The sequence below is a fragment of the Leptinotarsa decemlineata genome, unplaced genomic scaffold (genome assembly GCF_025532065.1).
Source record: "Leptinotarsa decemlineata unplaced genomic scaffold, Ldec_3_MD MMD2_tig00000133_RagTag_RagTag, whole genome shotgun sequence".
NCBI lineage: Eukaryota > Metazoa > Arthropoda > Insecta > Coleoptera > Chrysomelidae > Leptinotarsa > Leptinotarsa decemlineata.
Window position 1 is genome coordinate 8,054,808 of NW_027412542.1, and position 15,260 is coordinate 8,070,067.

The following is a 15,260-nucleotide window of genomic DNA, read 5'->3' on the forward strand; positions in this document are numbered from 1 at the left end:
CGCAATCACCTTTCGGCAAATCACAATCTAATTAACACCCTACAAGGTGTACGTATATTACTTGCTTATATCAAAGCGTTTGAGAGTCATCACATCTCGAACATATAAATCGGTTCAAAGATATGTAAACAAAATAATAACGTACGTAATCAGAAATTAGGGTCATTATTATTTTTTTGTCGATCGACTCGTGGATGGATCAAAGTATTAGGATTTAGTGGGGTTCGATCTCGGTAGTTCGGTAGTTTTTTGAAGTTGGACAACATGGCTCATAGTGAAAAAGAAAGATTGGAATACGATATGAACGGGTACGTTTCTTTCAATTATTATGTAATCGCCTTGAACCGTTTGAACAGTTTATTTAACCTTTTTGTCAACTTGTCCTCTGGTTAGCAATTCAATCCAAGTAGGTACAAGTTCGATGTTCGTGGTGAATCTGAATGATTGTACACTGAGAAATAATAGTACTGCAGTTGTTTTTGAGTTTTTCATGATAGCTGCTAATTCCAGATTTTTTTTTGACTATTTAAGTGAAATGTTTTGTTTTTAATAATAAATACACTTTGCCGTCCTTCATTACTTTAAAAATTTCTGATGATTTTTCATCAGAATCTACGTTTGAATTCAAATATCTAGCTGTGATTATTGACAGTCACCTCAAGTGGAATAATCAAATCGCGTTTGTGATAAAAAAACTACATTTTTTAATTCACAGAAATTAATAATATCGAACAATTCAAAAAAATTGAATGAAGTTATATCAAATCGACCTCGTGGGTTGATATACATCTATGAATCGAAAACCCTTTCATGACCTAGTACTTCGGTCAACAGTAAAGTCTCTTCTGATTATAAACAAATTCTATGATATATATTTTCTGAGGTATATTGCTTTGTCCATGCATGTGTTAATATGTGAAAATCACTCTCTAAAACACTAGTTATATTTTTCATTTTTACCTCAAGTGTACGTTTTTCTTGTATTTTATAATTTATTTTTATGCATCACTTCTAGATATTTGGATTAATGCCTTTGTATTATATTTACGATTTATACTTATTACCCTGTACGTTTTCAACCCATACAAGAATTTGATTTCTCACAGTTTTCACCACTTTGTTGTACATTATTTAGGTTAGCTTATGATACTTCTATGTTGTAAAGATTTCCTTTGTGCAATACAATTATTATTATTATTTATTATTATTAATGGAAGGCCCTGAATTCAATAGTTTTTTGACAGGAAACTGTATATAAGTTATGAATATATACATTTATAACCCCGGGTTTCACTCCGTTTTCGTTTTATGATTCTCAAGGATTATATCCACAACGTTTTGGCAAAGTCTCATTTGCCATCTTCTGGTGACATCTGGAGTTTAGAACTAGACTGATTCACTCCCTCTCCTGCCCCCTCTTGGGTAGAGTGCCCTGAAGTAGAAGCTTCCCCCCCCCCCAGCTAGTAAGCGAGGAGAACCTACTACCCACTCCATCCACCCCCGCTCTCCGAGCAGTCGTCAACTTACTAATGGGCACTCCAGCAAGATTGACATCTGACGATCTGACCTCTTTTGGTCGAAAGTCAGCCTTTAGGTGCTATTCTTTCGCGATCGGTTAAGACTGATTCACTCGAACTCTGTCCCTTGATTTATAGGGGCGGATGCTACCATTTACTTGGGTTGCCTCCCCACTACCCGTGTTGACCCGATTACCTGTGCTAGCCCAATTACCTTTGTTGACCCGATTACCTGTGATGTCCCACCTGCCTTTGCTATTGTACCTGAATTATCATGTGCTAAGTTTTGCTTTTGAGGTTGTGCGGTTAACTTCTTCATTCTACTAGGTTGTTTTTCAATTTCGATAGCCTCTATGATTGTTAGAGAGTAGCTCTGCAAAACGTATCGGATGCCTCGAAAAATTCCGAAAATTTCTTAGAAATTTTATTTACCAGAATTTTATGAATAGTAGTTATTACACAAGAAATAAACTATATCTGTATCGGTTAAAGAACGGCGTATTACGTGTTGATTCAGCAGAGTCAGCGTCGACATTGATCTTTACTCCGTCACCTAGGGTATGAATGGACAAGGTCAATAAACATCATATATCATTCTTGTATCTACTTGAATCACCAGCAATGTCAAAATAACTAATAATCCTACGCTTGAGAAAGCTATTGTATAACGAAACACGTGTCTTGGTTTTTGTAAAACATTTTATAGTGAAAATCATACAATAAATTGTATTAATGAGTTTTAATATAGATTTTCATCAAGTATCGGCCAGTTCTATTCAATCTGATAAGGAGAGACTGCTTTAAAACAGTTGTCGTACTACAGAGAATGGTATGGGTTCAAGAATATTACTGTAAATTAACAATAAACGTTAATAGTTCTGTTAAACGTCCAATTTTGTACGTTCACTATAATTCATTATATTCTGCAAACAGTTAATTAATTTGATTCATCAATTATTACGCTGCAGCTGATCAGCTACTGGAACAAGCAACGGGCTTTGAATAATAAGGAATTGAAAAAAACAATGGAAGTAACATATTGGCGCTACCAAGATTTCAGTAATTTTCACAATTGTTGAAACAAAGTAATAATGATTTTATTTTTTTTTCTTATTGCTTTTTTGCTTATGGCTTTGTGACTGGGATTTTATCAAATTTCAAATATTGTCATGTACAAATTCATTCTTGAGGTCACCACATTGTTTTCATAATAATTCATCACCGATTAGAATCCCCCGAGGCATGCTAAATGAATAGGCGTTTTCATCACAATTTTTTTGTGCGCATGCTTTAATATCAGCCATCTTTTTCGTACTGTTTTTTGTAAACAACCATGTTAAAGAGCCCGCAACTCATGTTTTGAAGATTAAAATATAACTTGAAGTTTATTAATTGTAAAAAAAGTTAAAAAAAAATAAAGTAGTAAGTCAAAATAATCAGAAAAAAAATTTTTATACTCTATTATGATTATGTTATCTGTACGAAAAGGAATAACAAACGGTATTGTTATGGAGTATGTAAAAGTGATACAGGATACAAATCATTCAAAACCATTCAACTATTAAACTATAAAACTATTTTATAAATTTTCCAAAGCCTTGTCTTGAATATCGCAAAAAAAATAATCACATCATCAAGCAAATTACATATTAAAGCATGTGCAAAATACGCGAAATGTGAAAGGTGAAAAAATGTGGCAGAAGTGACCGAGGCTTTAAATCTATTGATGATGTTACCAAGAATACTTATATTTGCTCACTACATTTCATTGGAGAAAGTGGTCCAACTGAACAAAACGCTGATCCTTTAAGGTATCAGGAATTTCAACATACGTACATTATTCCTTATTGCATTTTTTACCGTAAATTTCATATATATTATGTTGTATTAAATATTTCCCTCTGATAAAAATTACTAAACATATTCAATTCAGTATTTACATATTTGTCTTATTAATAATTTATTTATTAGTTCCATAAGTAACTGTCAACTGAAATATATTTTCAGTAACATCAAATAAATTGACATTATTAATAAGAATAAAATTGTAAATACTATTTTTTTATATGTTTTTGGATAGTAAACAAATGCTGCGATACTTAACCTCTCAATCAGCTCACTTTTTTTCCTTTTTGCGGACACCCATGACGTTTAAACCACCTTTTTAATTGTTCACAATTATGAGCCTCAACTGAATTATAAACAAGTGGAGCACCTTCAATGGTTTTTTCCAATAATTTATTTGATTGTAGAGATAGTATTCCTTGCCCAGCCATTGTTGATTAAAACAGTACGAATGTTTTGAATTACCGCCATTTCAATATGACAGCTACGCTTGTGCTCGTCTTATGATGAAAAGGTCTATGGGAAGCAATATTGAGCTGAGCTAAGTATGCCTTTAGATAGGTTAGGAGAAAAATGCGTAGTATGAGGTAAGATAGAGTACAGACTTTCCTCCGAAAAAATGATTTCGTATACAATTCAGGATAAATTTGTATTACTTACCTTGTCACAAGTCAGCTTACTGCATAACTTCTTTACAACTGAAGCTACTGTCAAATAGTTATTCGGAATGAAGAAAGAAAAATTAATGAAAACATTAATCAATTAACATATTTGATGAATTAAGAAAACGGAATTAAATTAACTACCTATTAGATCAAAATAAAAGAAGTAGGTAATCTGTATGTGTTTATCCTTCATAATAATGACTCACATTCTAAAATAAACCTAATATTTGAATTTGAACGCCAAGGTTGATAGGAATTATATGGTATTAGGTAAAACCGCGATAAAGTTGACTGTGAGGGATTCCCTGTGAATCCCCATAATATTCCAAGTCAAGTAACTAGCTACTACATTCCTTCAAAAATAGCAACATACGAGGTATGTTCAGAAAATAACGGAAATTTCTGTTGTTTGAAAAATATTCATTCATTCGTCTATATTGATGTAATCCCATTAAATATTATACGCGTTTATTCCAATTCCCGAAACAATTCAAATTCTATCTTTGGGATAACCTTCGGATTTTTCAGCGATGTGCTTTTAATTGTCATCTATGTTGTAAAACGACGGCCCTTTGAGGTTCCCTATGATTTTGAAAATAGAAAATTTATTAAACTTTTTGTTTTATTTCCTGGAAAATTCAGTGAATATTGAATCGAAGAGAATAATTTATTTGAGTCCTATGAAGACATATTAATTACATCTTAAAATATTTACATAATCTACTGAGTCAAATAGAGTATTTGTGCTATTATTCGACTCTATCGGAAACTATAGGAGATACAGGTGGCAGAAACGTCGAAGATTGTTCAAGTGTATTGTTCGTCAGTATTTAGACTAACCGTTTTCACGGCACTGGATTGAGGGAAGAGATGGACTCCAGATTTGTCGGTTCTTGATTTACTTTTGTGGAGATTCCAGAATTTTCAGAAGACGATAGCGTTTTTAATAATGAAAATAATAATCTGTATCAACTCGAGTTTGCATCCTAAATCGTCCGTTCTACAGTTGTACTTCCCCTGACAACAGGGAGGTCGTGAACTTTTGAGTTTGGAGTGTCTACATGACAGAATGGTACTAGATACAGCCTGCAAAGTCGTCAGGAGTTCGGATCCCCTTCTCTTCATGGTCCGTGACCATGAGAGAGCAGGAATTAGAGCATTTCTCTTTAGGGCAGCTGATCGAGCAGCTGATGAACTCGGTATAGTTTTCGACACTGAACGAGTTGACCACAACTCTGTCACCGAGCTGGAACCCGTTCAGCAAAAAGCTCAGATAAAAGCCGCAGATATCACCTTACTTCTGCGGAAACACAAGGATAAGCCAATGCATGGGGTCTTCTTAAATAACATTGGAGACCTTGGCTTATCAAAGCGCCTGACGTTCGCTTTTCTCAGGTCGAGTGGGCTGAAGTCGGAAACTGAGGGGTTCATCATATCTGGCCAGGATGGTGTCTTCAACACCTTAGTCTACCGCAGTCGCGTGATGGGTATAGAGGTTCCTGACACAAGGTGCAGGGTCTGCCGCGAGGCGCCCGAGATCCTAATGCATTTGCTATCAGCATATCCAGCATATGCGGTCTCGGCCTATATCCATCGACATAACGCGGCCCTAAGAGTGCTATATTACCATCTACGGCACTCTTACGGTATTGACGAGACACCGGTGTTGCCCTACGCTCCGGGGATATTGAATCCGTTGTGGGGAACTAGAAGTGCCGAATTTATTGGAACTATTCGTTCCCCTTCGGGAACCAGCGCATACTTCGGTTAAGAAACAAAAAAAATACATGCTTTTATTGAAAGGTTACTCAGTACAAGATATACTAACCGTACCCAGAAAATGGCAGAATTCAACATCGGCACATCTTCTATCCAACCAGGCTAGAATATTCGAACATAATCTTCATTATTGTATGGGTTCATATTTCGTTCTCTCTGGGCGATTTGGAAGTCAAAATTGTTCCGTCTGGATTTTTACTGAATCTGTTAGGGTCTTTATATTCGCTTACAGTTTAGCTATATCACTTCTCAGCTATCTTAGAACCCGCAAAATGAGTCTCAACAAGCGAACTTTAAACTTTCTGTATCCATTGTATTGTTTTTCTTTCTGAAGAGGAAACTTTCTGAAGACGCTAGTCTTCACTTTGTACTTATCCTCAACATCTGAGTTTGACTTACCTAAGCCTAATCTGTAGGTTTTTATGACTACGAAGTCTACGATTCCGGTGGACATCAAAGGCAACGGAAAATAGCTATGACACAATTTCTATATTGTTTCTTACAATCATCTGTTGTTTCATCATTGTTGTCATTTGATTGTTATTCAAGAAACTAGAAATCCACTCAGTGCATTCAGTTATTATCAGCCACTGAATCAGAATTAACATTTTATCAGAATCGATTCCTTCTTCGTTCCACGACTGGTGCTGCACTGTTTTACGTTGACAAAAATAGCTAAAATCTCAATTGCTACGTTTTTGTTCTACTGACCCAGTCTATCAAAGTACCATTAAGTTATGATTGAAAGAAAAAAGTTAATTGAAGCATTGGTAGTTATCCTCTGTTACGGTTGATTCAGTCATCAAAGGATGAATTGAAACCTTGGAAGTTAGGAAGTGATTTATATTCTATAAAACATTTTACAAAGCACTGAGTTTGTTCTTTATTGATTTCTTGTAAATCAGTCTTGAAGTTAAAGTGTTTTGATAACCACCAGCAAATGATTATTAGATTATCCAAGTATTTTTGAAAACAACCGATAATGAAAACTAAAATTCAAAAGTGAGTGTTCAATTGGAATTACACGTTTATTTGAAAGTTTTATGGGTGTTGAGTGAACTTGAACAAAATTTACGAGTATGTCTATATTCTGTTTCTAGATAATGTTATTGAGGAATATAATGAAATGGTGAACTAATTAATTGAAAAATACTACTAAATATTGAAGAAATATGTGAACGCATAGACGTTTCTTAAAGATACAAACCGAAGAAATACATTATTTTGATTAAATTTCTCCTGTCAAATATCAGTCTTTTTTTATTCTTTTTTTCTATTCTACAAAAAAATTAAAAGGAATCTGGCAAACATTATTGATTGTAATAAATGAAATAATGATATAAGTTTTCACTATATCTAAAAAATTAATTCATGTGTTCGGATGAAAACTTCCGTTTTCAAATTCTCATCTTCACTATTTGAATATTTTAAATGATAGTCACTAAAATTTTCATATTTAAAATTTTGGGCTTGGCAGTATAGTATAACATACGTATGCCATGTTTGTGTGTGTTTTTTTATTATATTGTGTCACATCAGCTTGTAACTAATAATGATGACGATTTTAATTTTGAAATAGGTATGTGAATAACTATCCACCTAAAGACAACACAAAACAAAAACGGGATCTTAATCTTCAAAGTGATTCATTGCGTAAAACAAAACCAAGGCAATTGCAAACATTAAAATGAATATATTGAGTTATCCTTGAAAGATAGACATTTGCCATCGCCGACTTTTCGGTAAAAAAGTAAAAAAATGTAGTACTCATTTGAAGCATTCAATGTTGTACCATTACATAGTATGAAACAAAGTCGCTTCCCGCAGTCTATTCCTATAGGAGGGGAGCCCACGATGCAAAATGGGGATTTACTCGAGCGTCATAGAGAAATATTAGGTTGCAAAGCTTAGATGATAAGAAGAAAAAATGTTATATAATATATACCTTTTCATCGGTGGGGCAAGCGGCTATAGATTTTTAAATATATAAAAAAAATACTGTTGCATGGACATACTCGAGCGCGTCAGGTATTGATAGCATCAATGTCCTACGTATTTTTAATCATGTTCGTATGTTAATCTGATCGGTTGAATGATGCGGGTGGTTTTACATAAGGGTTTGAGGTGGAAAGAAAAAAAATTAATCGAGTGCGTCAGATTTTCTAAGGTGGTGTTGAGTGCACCAAAAAAAGCTCCCATTCAATAATCAGACGATTTCGATCTGACTCAAACTCGCGGCCATCATTATAATGTGCAAAAAAATACTTGTCATTATAAGAAAATAATTAAAAAAATATGCTCAAAAACATTTGATTTTTTGTATTTAATTGATTAAATATTCATCATCTTCATCACGAACGAGTCTCTGAGAACAGCTGTGATGGCGTCATGGCAACAGAATTCAGAGTGGGGACGGAGTGAGAGAATAATATATAAAGAAAAAGTGAAAGAGGAATAGAAACGCGGAGAGGGAAATATAGGTGTCACACAGCTGCACGCATTAAACCTTATCGACTAATTTTTGTTATTTCGGTTTACGGAAATTGTCAGATTATATATTTTTCGTTATCCTTGAATTATTTCCTTCGAAATAAAAAAAATAGCTACGCTCGAGAATGTCGAAATGACGTTATTTTTTTACAACTTTGCTGCCCTTCTCTTTCATTACGTCTCTCAAATTGTCAGATTACTGGAATATACACTTTGTAGCATGTAATTAACTCACCCTACCTTAATCTGACGCTCTCGAGAATTTCTGATGATCAATTTTTTTTACTAACCTGATCCTTTATCCTTCACGTGCGGCCATTTATGAGGCTCATATTTGGTGGAGGTACTTAACCGAGGTACTTACCCTGTGTAATCATCTGTCGCGCTTTAGTAAATCCCGAAATCCCCGCTTGGGCTCCCCTATGACTATGTATGCTTGGATCTTTAAACTATATTACGCAACGGATTTTGGTGCGGTTTTATTCAATAGATGGGGAGTGATCCAAGAGGAAGGTTCATATGTATATAACACTAGTTGTTGCCCGCGGCTTCGCTCGCATAGGATTTGATTTGTTACATTAAGTTTCGTCACAGACCATTTTAAACAAATATTTTTTTATTATCCCAAAACTTCAGGTTTCCAACTTCAAAACTGGCGAAATTCAATACAATCTTTGAACCCCTATTTTCCCCTTTGGGAAACCGTTAACCAGCTGTCGCTCCCCTACGAACGACAACTCTCAAAAGTCGAAACTTGTGCGAGCTAAGGACTAATGAGGTCTTACCTTTTAACGTGTGAGTGGAGTAAATAACCCACATCAACCCACCAGACTACTGTCCTACAGGCGAACAATACTCCAAAGAAGGTCTGATTTGTGCTAAATAAAGCATCAAAAGTTTCTGAGGTGTGTACAGTTTTCTGGTTCGGAACAGTGTTCGAGCTTTTGAGAAGTAGCTTTTGCAATTCCAGCTGCATGATTGTGCCAAAACATATTGGTGTCCATTTTAAGCGGAATTGTCTGTCCTGACATTATTATATCCGGTTCGAAGACATTTATCTTTTTGGAGAAAATCGATGCCTGGGTTTTTGTAGCATTGAATTGAACCTGGGTTACTTTCACCCCAATTCGAAATTACCTCTAGATCCTCATTGAGATATGCAGCGTCCTGCTGCCAGTGAAGATGTGCATCCGCAGTGGATGTCCTGGAATCCAAATGTAATGACGAGACAAGTGTGCTGTTGTCAGCAAACCAATATATTGGATTTTGTTTTTTTTCCAATAAGACGTTGATATACAATAAAAAGAGAGTTGGAGACAATATGGATCCCTGGGGAACACCACCATTGATGGTGAAAGTATTCGAGAGATATCCATCGACGGTCATTTGCAGGGAACGTTCTTTCAGGAAGCTGGAGAGCCATACACAGAAATAATCCGACCAGCCACAGCGTCGAAGATTGGCGAGCATAATCTCATGCCACAGACGGTCAAAGGACTCTGAAATATCAAGCGCAACAGCTCTTGACTCTCCATGTTTCTCAATTGCGGTATGGGTGACATACGATAGAAGGTCGCTGTTCATCTTTGTTTCAGAAAGCCATATTGATGATCGCTCAAAATGTTGAAACCTTCGAAATATTATAGGATATGGAGGTTTACGGCTTTCTCTATGATTTTTGATATCACTGATAGCAAAGCGTCTGGTCTATAGTTATTTGGAAGATTTTTCTTGCCTTTTTTGGTAATAGGCTGCACGTGAGGAATCTTCCAAAAAGTAAAAACCCGTTTCCTGTAAGGCAGTAATTGGAAACTTATATTTTTTAATGAGAGTAGTTTTGATAACAAAATGAAGAATGAGTTAACGGTCACTCTCGATAGTTAATATTGAAAGTTGTTGGTCTTGATTGAAATGAAATAACGGCAACACATTTTCAGTTTCAAAATATTAAGTAACACACGAAAATTGATATTAGGTAATTATTTTTTGATTTGATGATTTGCAAATTGTTCTGTATATTGCATTCTATAACAGCGAAACTGCTGATTAGATAAGTAATTACTTTATATAATAGAGTAATATGCTCGTTACTTTTAGGAATACATACGAGGTATGTTCAGAAAATAACGGTTATTTTTTAATGTCACGGGTTTGGATATTCCGATTGTCAAACATTTATTATTATGTTGGTAAACATGCCCCTAAAGTATGATACAATTTTCAGCAGTATTCGTTGTTTACTTTGTCCATGGCAGCCGCTGAAGTTATACATGTTTTAAGAGCAGGACGATTTTCGTTAGTTGAACAATTAAATTGAAGCAACTGTATCACATTTTGCGTAAAACTTAAATGAAGTGTAACATACATTGTAACATACTGTGTGAAATGTTTACAAAGGCCTTTCGTGAGTCTACCATGAGTGAAACAAGAGTTTGTGAATGGTACACGTTTCCAAGATGACCATCAAGATGTTGAAGACGATTGACGTCCCAGCACATCAATAACTAATGAAACCGTGAAAAAATTGAAAGAAATGGTTATTAATGATTGCCGACAAGGCTGTAGCCAGAAAACAATTTTGGGGGGGGGGGGGTTTGATTTCGTGGAACAGTGAAAAACGTGTTATTTTATCATATATATTTATTAGAAAACCATTACATAAATATTAACATCTTTTCACAAAATCAAATTTGGTTTTCTAGCTTTCTTTGCAGCGAACAAATCAATCACCTCCCCGGTGTCGATGTCAATTCTACGATGTATTGACATTAACGCCAAACCGTTTAGTCGTTCCTGGCTTGTGGAGTTTCTTAAATAAGTTTTGACGCGTTTAAGAGGAGAGAAAGTCTTCTCAGGGGTACATGTGCAAACATGCAGTGTCGCCAAGATCTTCAAAAGTTTGCGAATGTTTGAAAAATAAGGACTGGTTGCATTCTCCAAGAGCTTCTATTGCACATGTTGGTCGATCTAGTTCAGATTCTTCCAGCCATTTTATCCGCACATGTCTAATTCAGCTTTCACAAAGACTCTTTCTGAATATTTTTTATAGAGTTCAAAGGAATTTTCTTGATATTTACTATTGATTTGTTCTTTGCAACACACAGAAAGAATTAAAATGTTGAGAGATGATAATGTGGCTTTATGATTTTGGAATCTCGACTGAAGGTGATCAATGAAATCATCCAAAAGTGGAATCATTATAGTAATTCTAATAGCTATTTGTATAACAAGGGAGGAAAGTGTTACTTTTCCTCCCGAGAATGAAGTTTACTGCCCGACGCGTAGCGGAGGGCAGTAATCATTCAAGGGAGGAAAATTCACTTTACCCCCATGTTATACATATGATTTTTCCGCCTCCCTCAAATTTTTAAATAATTTATTTATGAAACTACCAAAAAATAATTTATTTATGAAACTTACAAACAAAATTTATTAAAGAACTAAAACTCAGAAGTAGGTACAGTATAACTCATAGGGACGGTATTTTCATGCTTGCATCCTACATATTTTTAATTTCTGGTAGAGTAATTATTTATAGTGATGTTAAACGTGCAGTTTTGAGCAGTGGTTATTTGAATACCACTAGAACTGAGAGCTGGATCCAACGCAGTTTTCATGATATTTTCACTAACTATATTATTATACAGCTGGTATCCCTCGGAAATACTCGTACTTGGCTGATTACAATCAGTTTCATCAACTTTAGTGACTCTCATAATTAGGTTCTAAATTTTTTGCTTTTTTGCAAGAGATTGCTGCACATATCCTTCAGCGATATTTGTAGAGTTCCAACCTCCGTGTTGCTTTAAAGTAAGAATGTCTCCTCCAGAATTTGCAAGTAAACTTGCCGAGGTTCTTCTGAAACTATGCCCGGTATAATTTATGGCATTAGGCAGTTTTTAAAATTCTGCAATTTTTGTAGGAATTTTAGCTATAGTATTTTTCCCAACCATTTGGTTGATACATTTTCCTGCTCTATAGCAGACAAATAAACGTGTCTGATCTATTTTAAGGCGTAACGATATATATTTTCTATAAATATCAATATAATTAGGGCCATTCCCCAGTGAAGCATTGATTACAAACGTTCTCTGAATATTTGTTTTAGAATTTGGTATATTTACTATTAATATTGAACCTTTATCTTCAATATCTGTAGTGGCCATTTTAAGGAGCTCGTCACACCTGCATGCTCCTGAAATTCCGAAAATGAGGAGAACCTACAAAACAAAGAAAAATAATTTAAAAAAAAGAAAAAAAACTGTCTACGCTGGAATTCGAACCAAAAACGACAAGGCCGTCATGAATAATGAGCGGTGCACCAACTCACTGCGCTACTGAGTCTAATAGACTACTTTTGCGGAATCATAAACATAGCATAAAGCTTTAGCTCTATTATAATATTCAACTTTTATTTTTTAAATATAGTTATTTCTCGAAAATATCTTACCTTCATTAATGAATAATAATTATCGGGGGCTTCTAATAAAAATTTATTTAGTTCCTCTCTTGAGAAGGTTTTTGCCTTATTAGGTTTATATCCTTGGTTTTGCCTTTTCAAGAAAGCAATTGATTTTGGGTATTTGATATCCATATTTTCTTTTATTTGAAGCATGGTACGTAGCATCGAATACTTGTACCACAATGTAGATGCTTTTAGTGTATTTGCTAATATCGAAAAATATCCCAACATAACATTTTCTTAGTAAATACAAATATGCTTTTCTTCGGCCCATCGCTTGAAATGTAAATATTGTTTTTCGTATTTATCTTTAGATTTTTGGGGCAATAAAGATTGTACCGTTACATTAACTTGTTCCAAAATATCCGGTGGTGTATTATTTATATCTTCAAAATCGCTTGAATCACTCATTTTTAAAATATTCTTAATATTTTACAGATATACCTATGGTGAATCACACTTTGAAACTGTCAAACGACCATAGCATGTTATAAAGTTTGTCATAAATTCGAAAACCGGATGGATCTATGAATCTTACAAATTATCAATGAAAAAATCGTTAAATTAAAATACCTACTAATTTATGCCATATTGCAAAGTACAGGTTGTTCTATAAATAAACGGTAAACTTTATATTTATATAATAGAATATAGTTTAGGTTGTCAATGTCGTATAAATTATTTCATTGATTATATACCATGACGTCACTTTTACTTTTCCTCCCTAGTGAGGAAAAGTACGACTTTGCTCCCTACAATGAGGCCAGGAAATGTATACTTTGGATAGAGGTAGGCGGAAAAATAAGTTTCAGGATCTTTTGTGTTGTAGTTTGCCCTATGCTCTTGGTGTGACGTTATTCGCGGAATTTTAATTTCTTCGTTTACAGTACAGAGCAAATTCTGTGCATTCTGGAAAAGTTTGGCAAATTTTGAATCGAAATTTTGGCGAACATCTTCAATGATTAAATCGACATGTTGTAAAGCTGCTGTCGAATCGCAAATGGAAGAGTGAAGTATTTTGCATAGTGTCAGTGTGTATGGGAACAACATTCCTAAGCAACATAAGTTTATAACAAAATCACTTGAAATGACTGATCTCAGAAAAGAATTAGCCTTTGATGATGTTTCATAATCGATGTTAGTAATCCTCACATTTTCGCGCCCTTATTTGGTAATCCTCACCAAATCCTCACATTGTTCGGGGGGGGATCAATCCCCCTTGACCCCCCCTGCGGCCTTGATTGCCGAATCACAATCGAAGAAGTTGCTGATTATGTTGGCATATCGATTGGCTCATGCTATGAAATTTTTCATTGTTTGTTCTGAATTTTTGGCCAAAAATACTACAAAGATGTTTACAGACTCCATATTCACCAGACATGGCTTCGTATGACTTTTTCCTATTCACAAAAATGAAGATAACCTTAAGGAGCTGTCGTTTTACAATCATAGATGACATCTTTGAAAGAGCTAAAGTCTATCCCAAAAATTAGGTTTGTGACGTGTTTCAAAGATTTGAAGACGCTTTGGTACAAATGGATAATATCCAACAGAGAGTATTTTGAAGAAGACGATATAAATGTGGACGGATGAATAAATATTTCCTTAAAAAACGAGAATTCCCGTTATTTTCTGAACATACCTCGTATTACTGGAGTTTTTTTCCAACACCAAACCGTTATTTAAACACGTGTAGACGTGTTTCGGCAATTTGTTCAATCATTCAGTTTTTTCCTAATCATTTAAATGTTTTAAGGGTTTAAATTGAAAAGGGTGTATTTTTAGGAGAGATTAGTTTTTGGGGAAAAAGGTTTTGGCTTTCTACTTCTACGCTAAACAATAGTTATCGTTATATTCCTTGCGGAGAAAAATCCGATAAATTAAAAGTCATGAACAGTCCAGCCGTTTGTCCGTCAGTTATAAATTGTTTAATTAACAGGATTTCACTACTTTGTTTTATATATTAGATTTTCAGATGTTTTAATAGTTATTTTGTTATCCTGGGCGGAGACAAATCCAATAAATCGATAATCATGAAAGCAATTCAATCAATACGTAATCCGAAAGATACGGCAAAAAGAGATTTAATTATTTTTTGTTATCGTTAATGATTATAGAATAATTTGAAAACGCCGCAAAGGTTTGAATGACCTTCAAAAGTCATCAATATCACACGAGAAGTGATTGATAACTACTAGTCCGGTCAATTTATACATTCGAAGCTACCTAAATTCCCACCAAGCTGAAAATCAGTATGATTGTTTAAAATATGATTAAAAATGGAATTTGAAAGTTCCCCATCTTTCCCCTGTATGGAAAAAATTTTATTCAAGGTCATAGGTCAAAAAAATGAGTATTTCGCGATTTTCAGCAAAACGGCGAATTTTATCATGAAAATACTCAGATAAAAATTGTAGATCATAAAATTATCTACAAAAAATGTTTCAATACTTTTTTTCCTACAAGCCACCCTTTTTGGAGATATAACGATTCAAAAAGTTG

At 34.5% G+C, this 15,260-nt stretch overlaps 1 protein-coding gene across 3 annotated transcripts in view; it reads left to right on the forward strand.

Annotated features, from left to right (window-relative positions):
* Positions 1–15,260, forward strand: part of LOC111504365 (prestin) — a 55,450-nt gene that overhangs the window by 4,353 nt on the left and 35,837 nt on the right. The window contains exon 1 of one of the 3 annotated variants that reach the window (XM_074172661.1): positions 56–308. The exons of 1 other annotated variant lie outside the window; for it this stretch is intronic. In XM_074172661.1, coding sequence (XP_074028762.1) covers positions 265–308 — 44 coding nt within the window. In that variant the 5' untranslated portion in view covers positions 56–264. Of the gene's footprint in view, positions 1–55; positions 309–3,920; positions 3,950–15,260 lie in introns of those variants that run through there. One more of the 3 variants, XM_074172662.1, reaches the window with a different exon arrangement.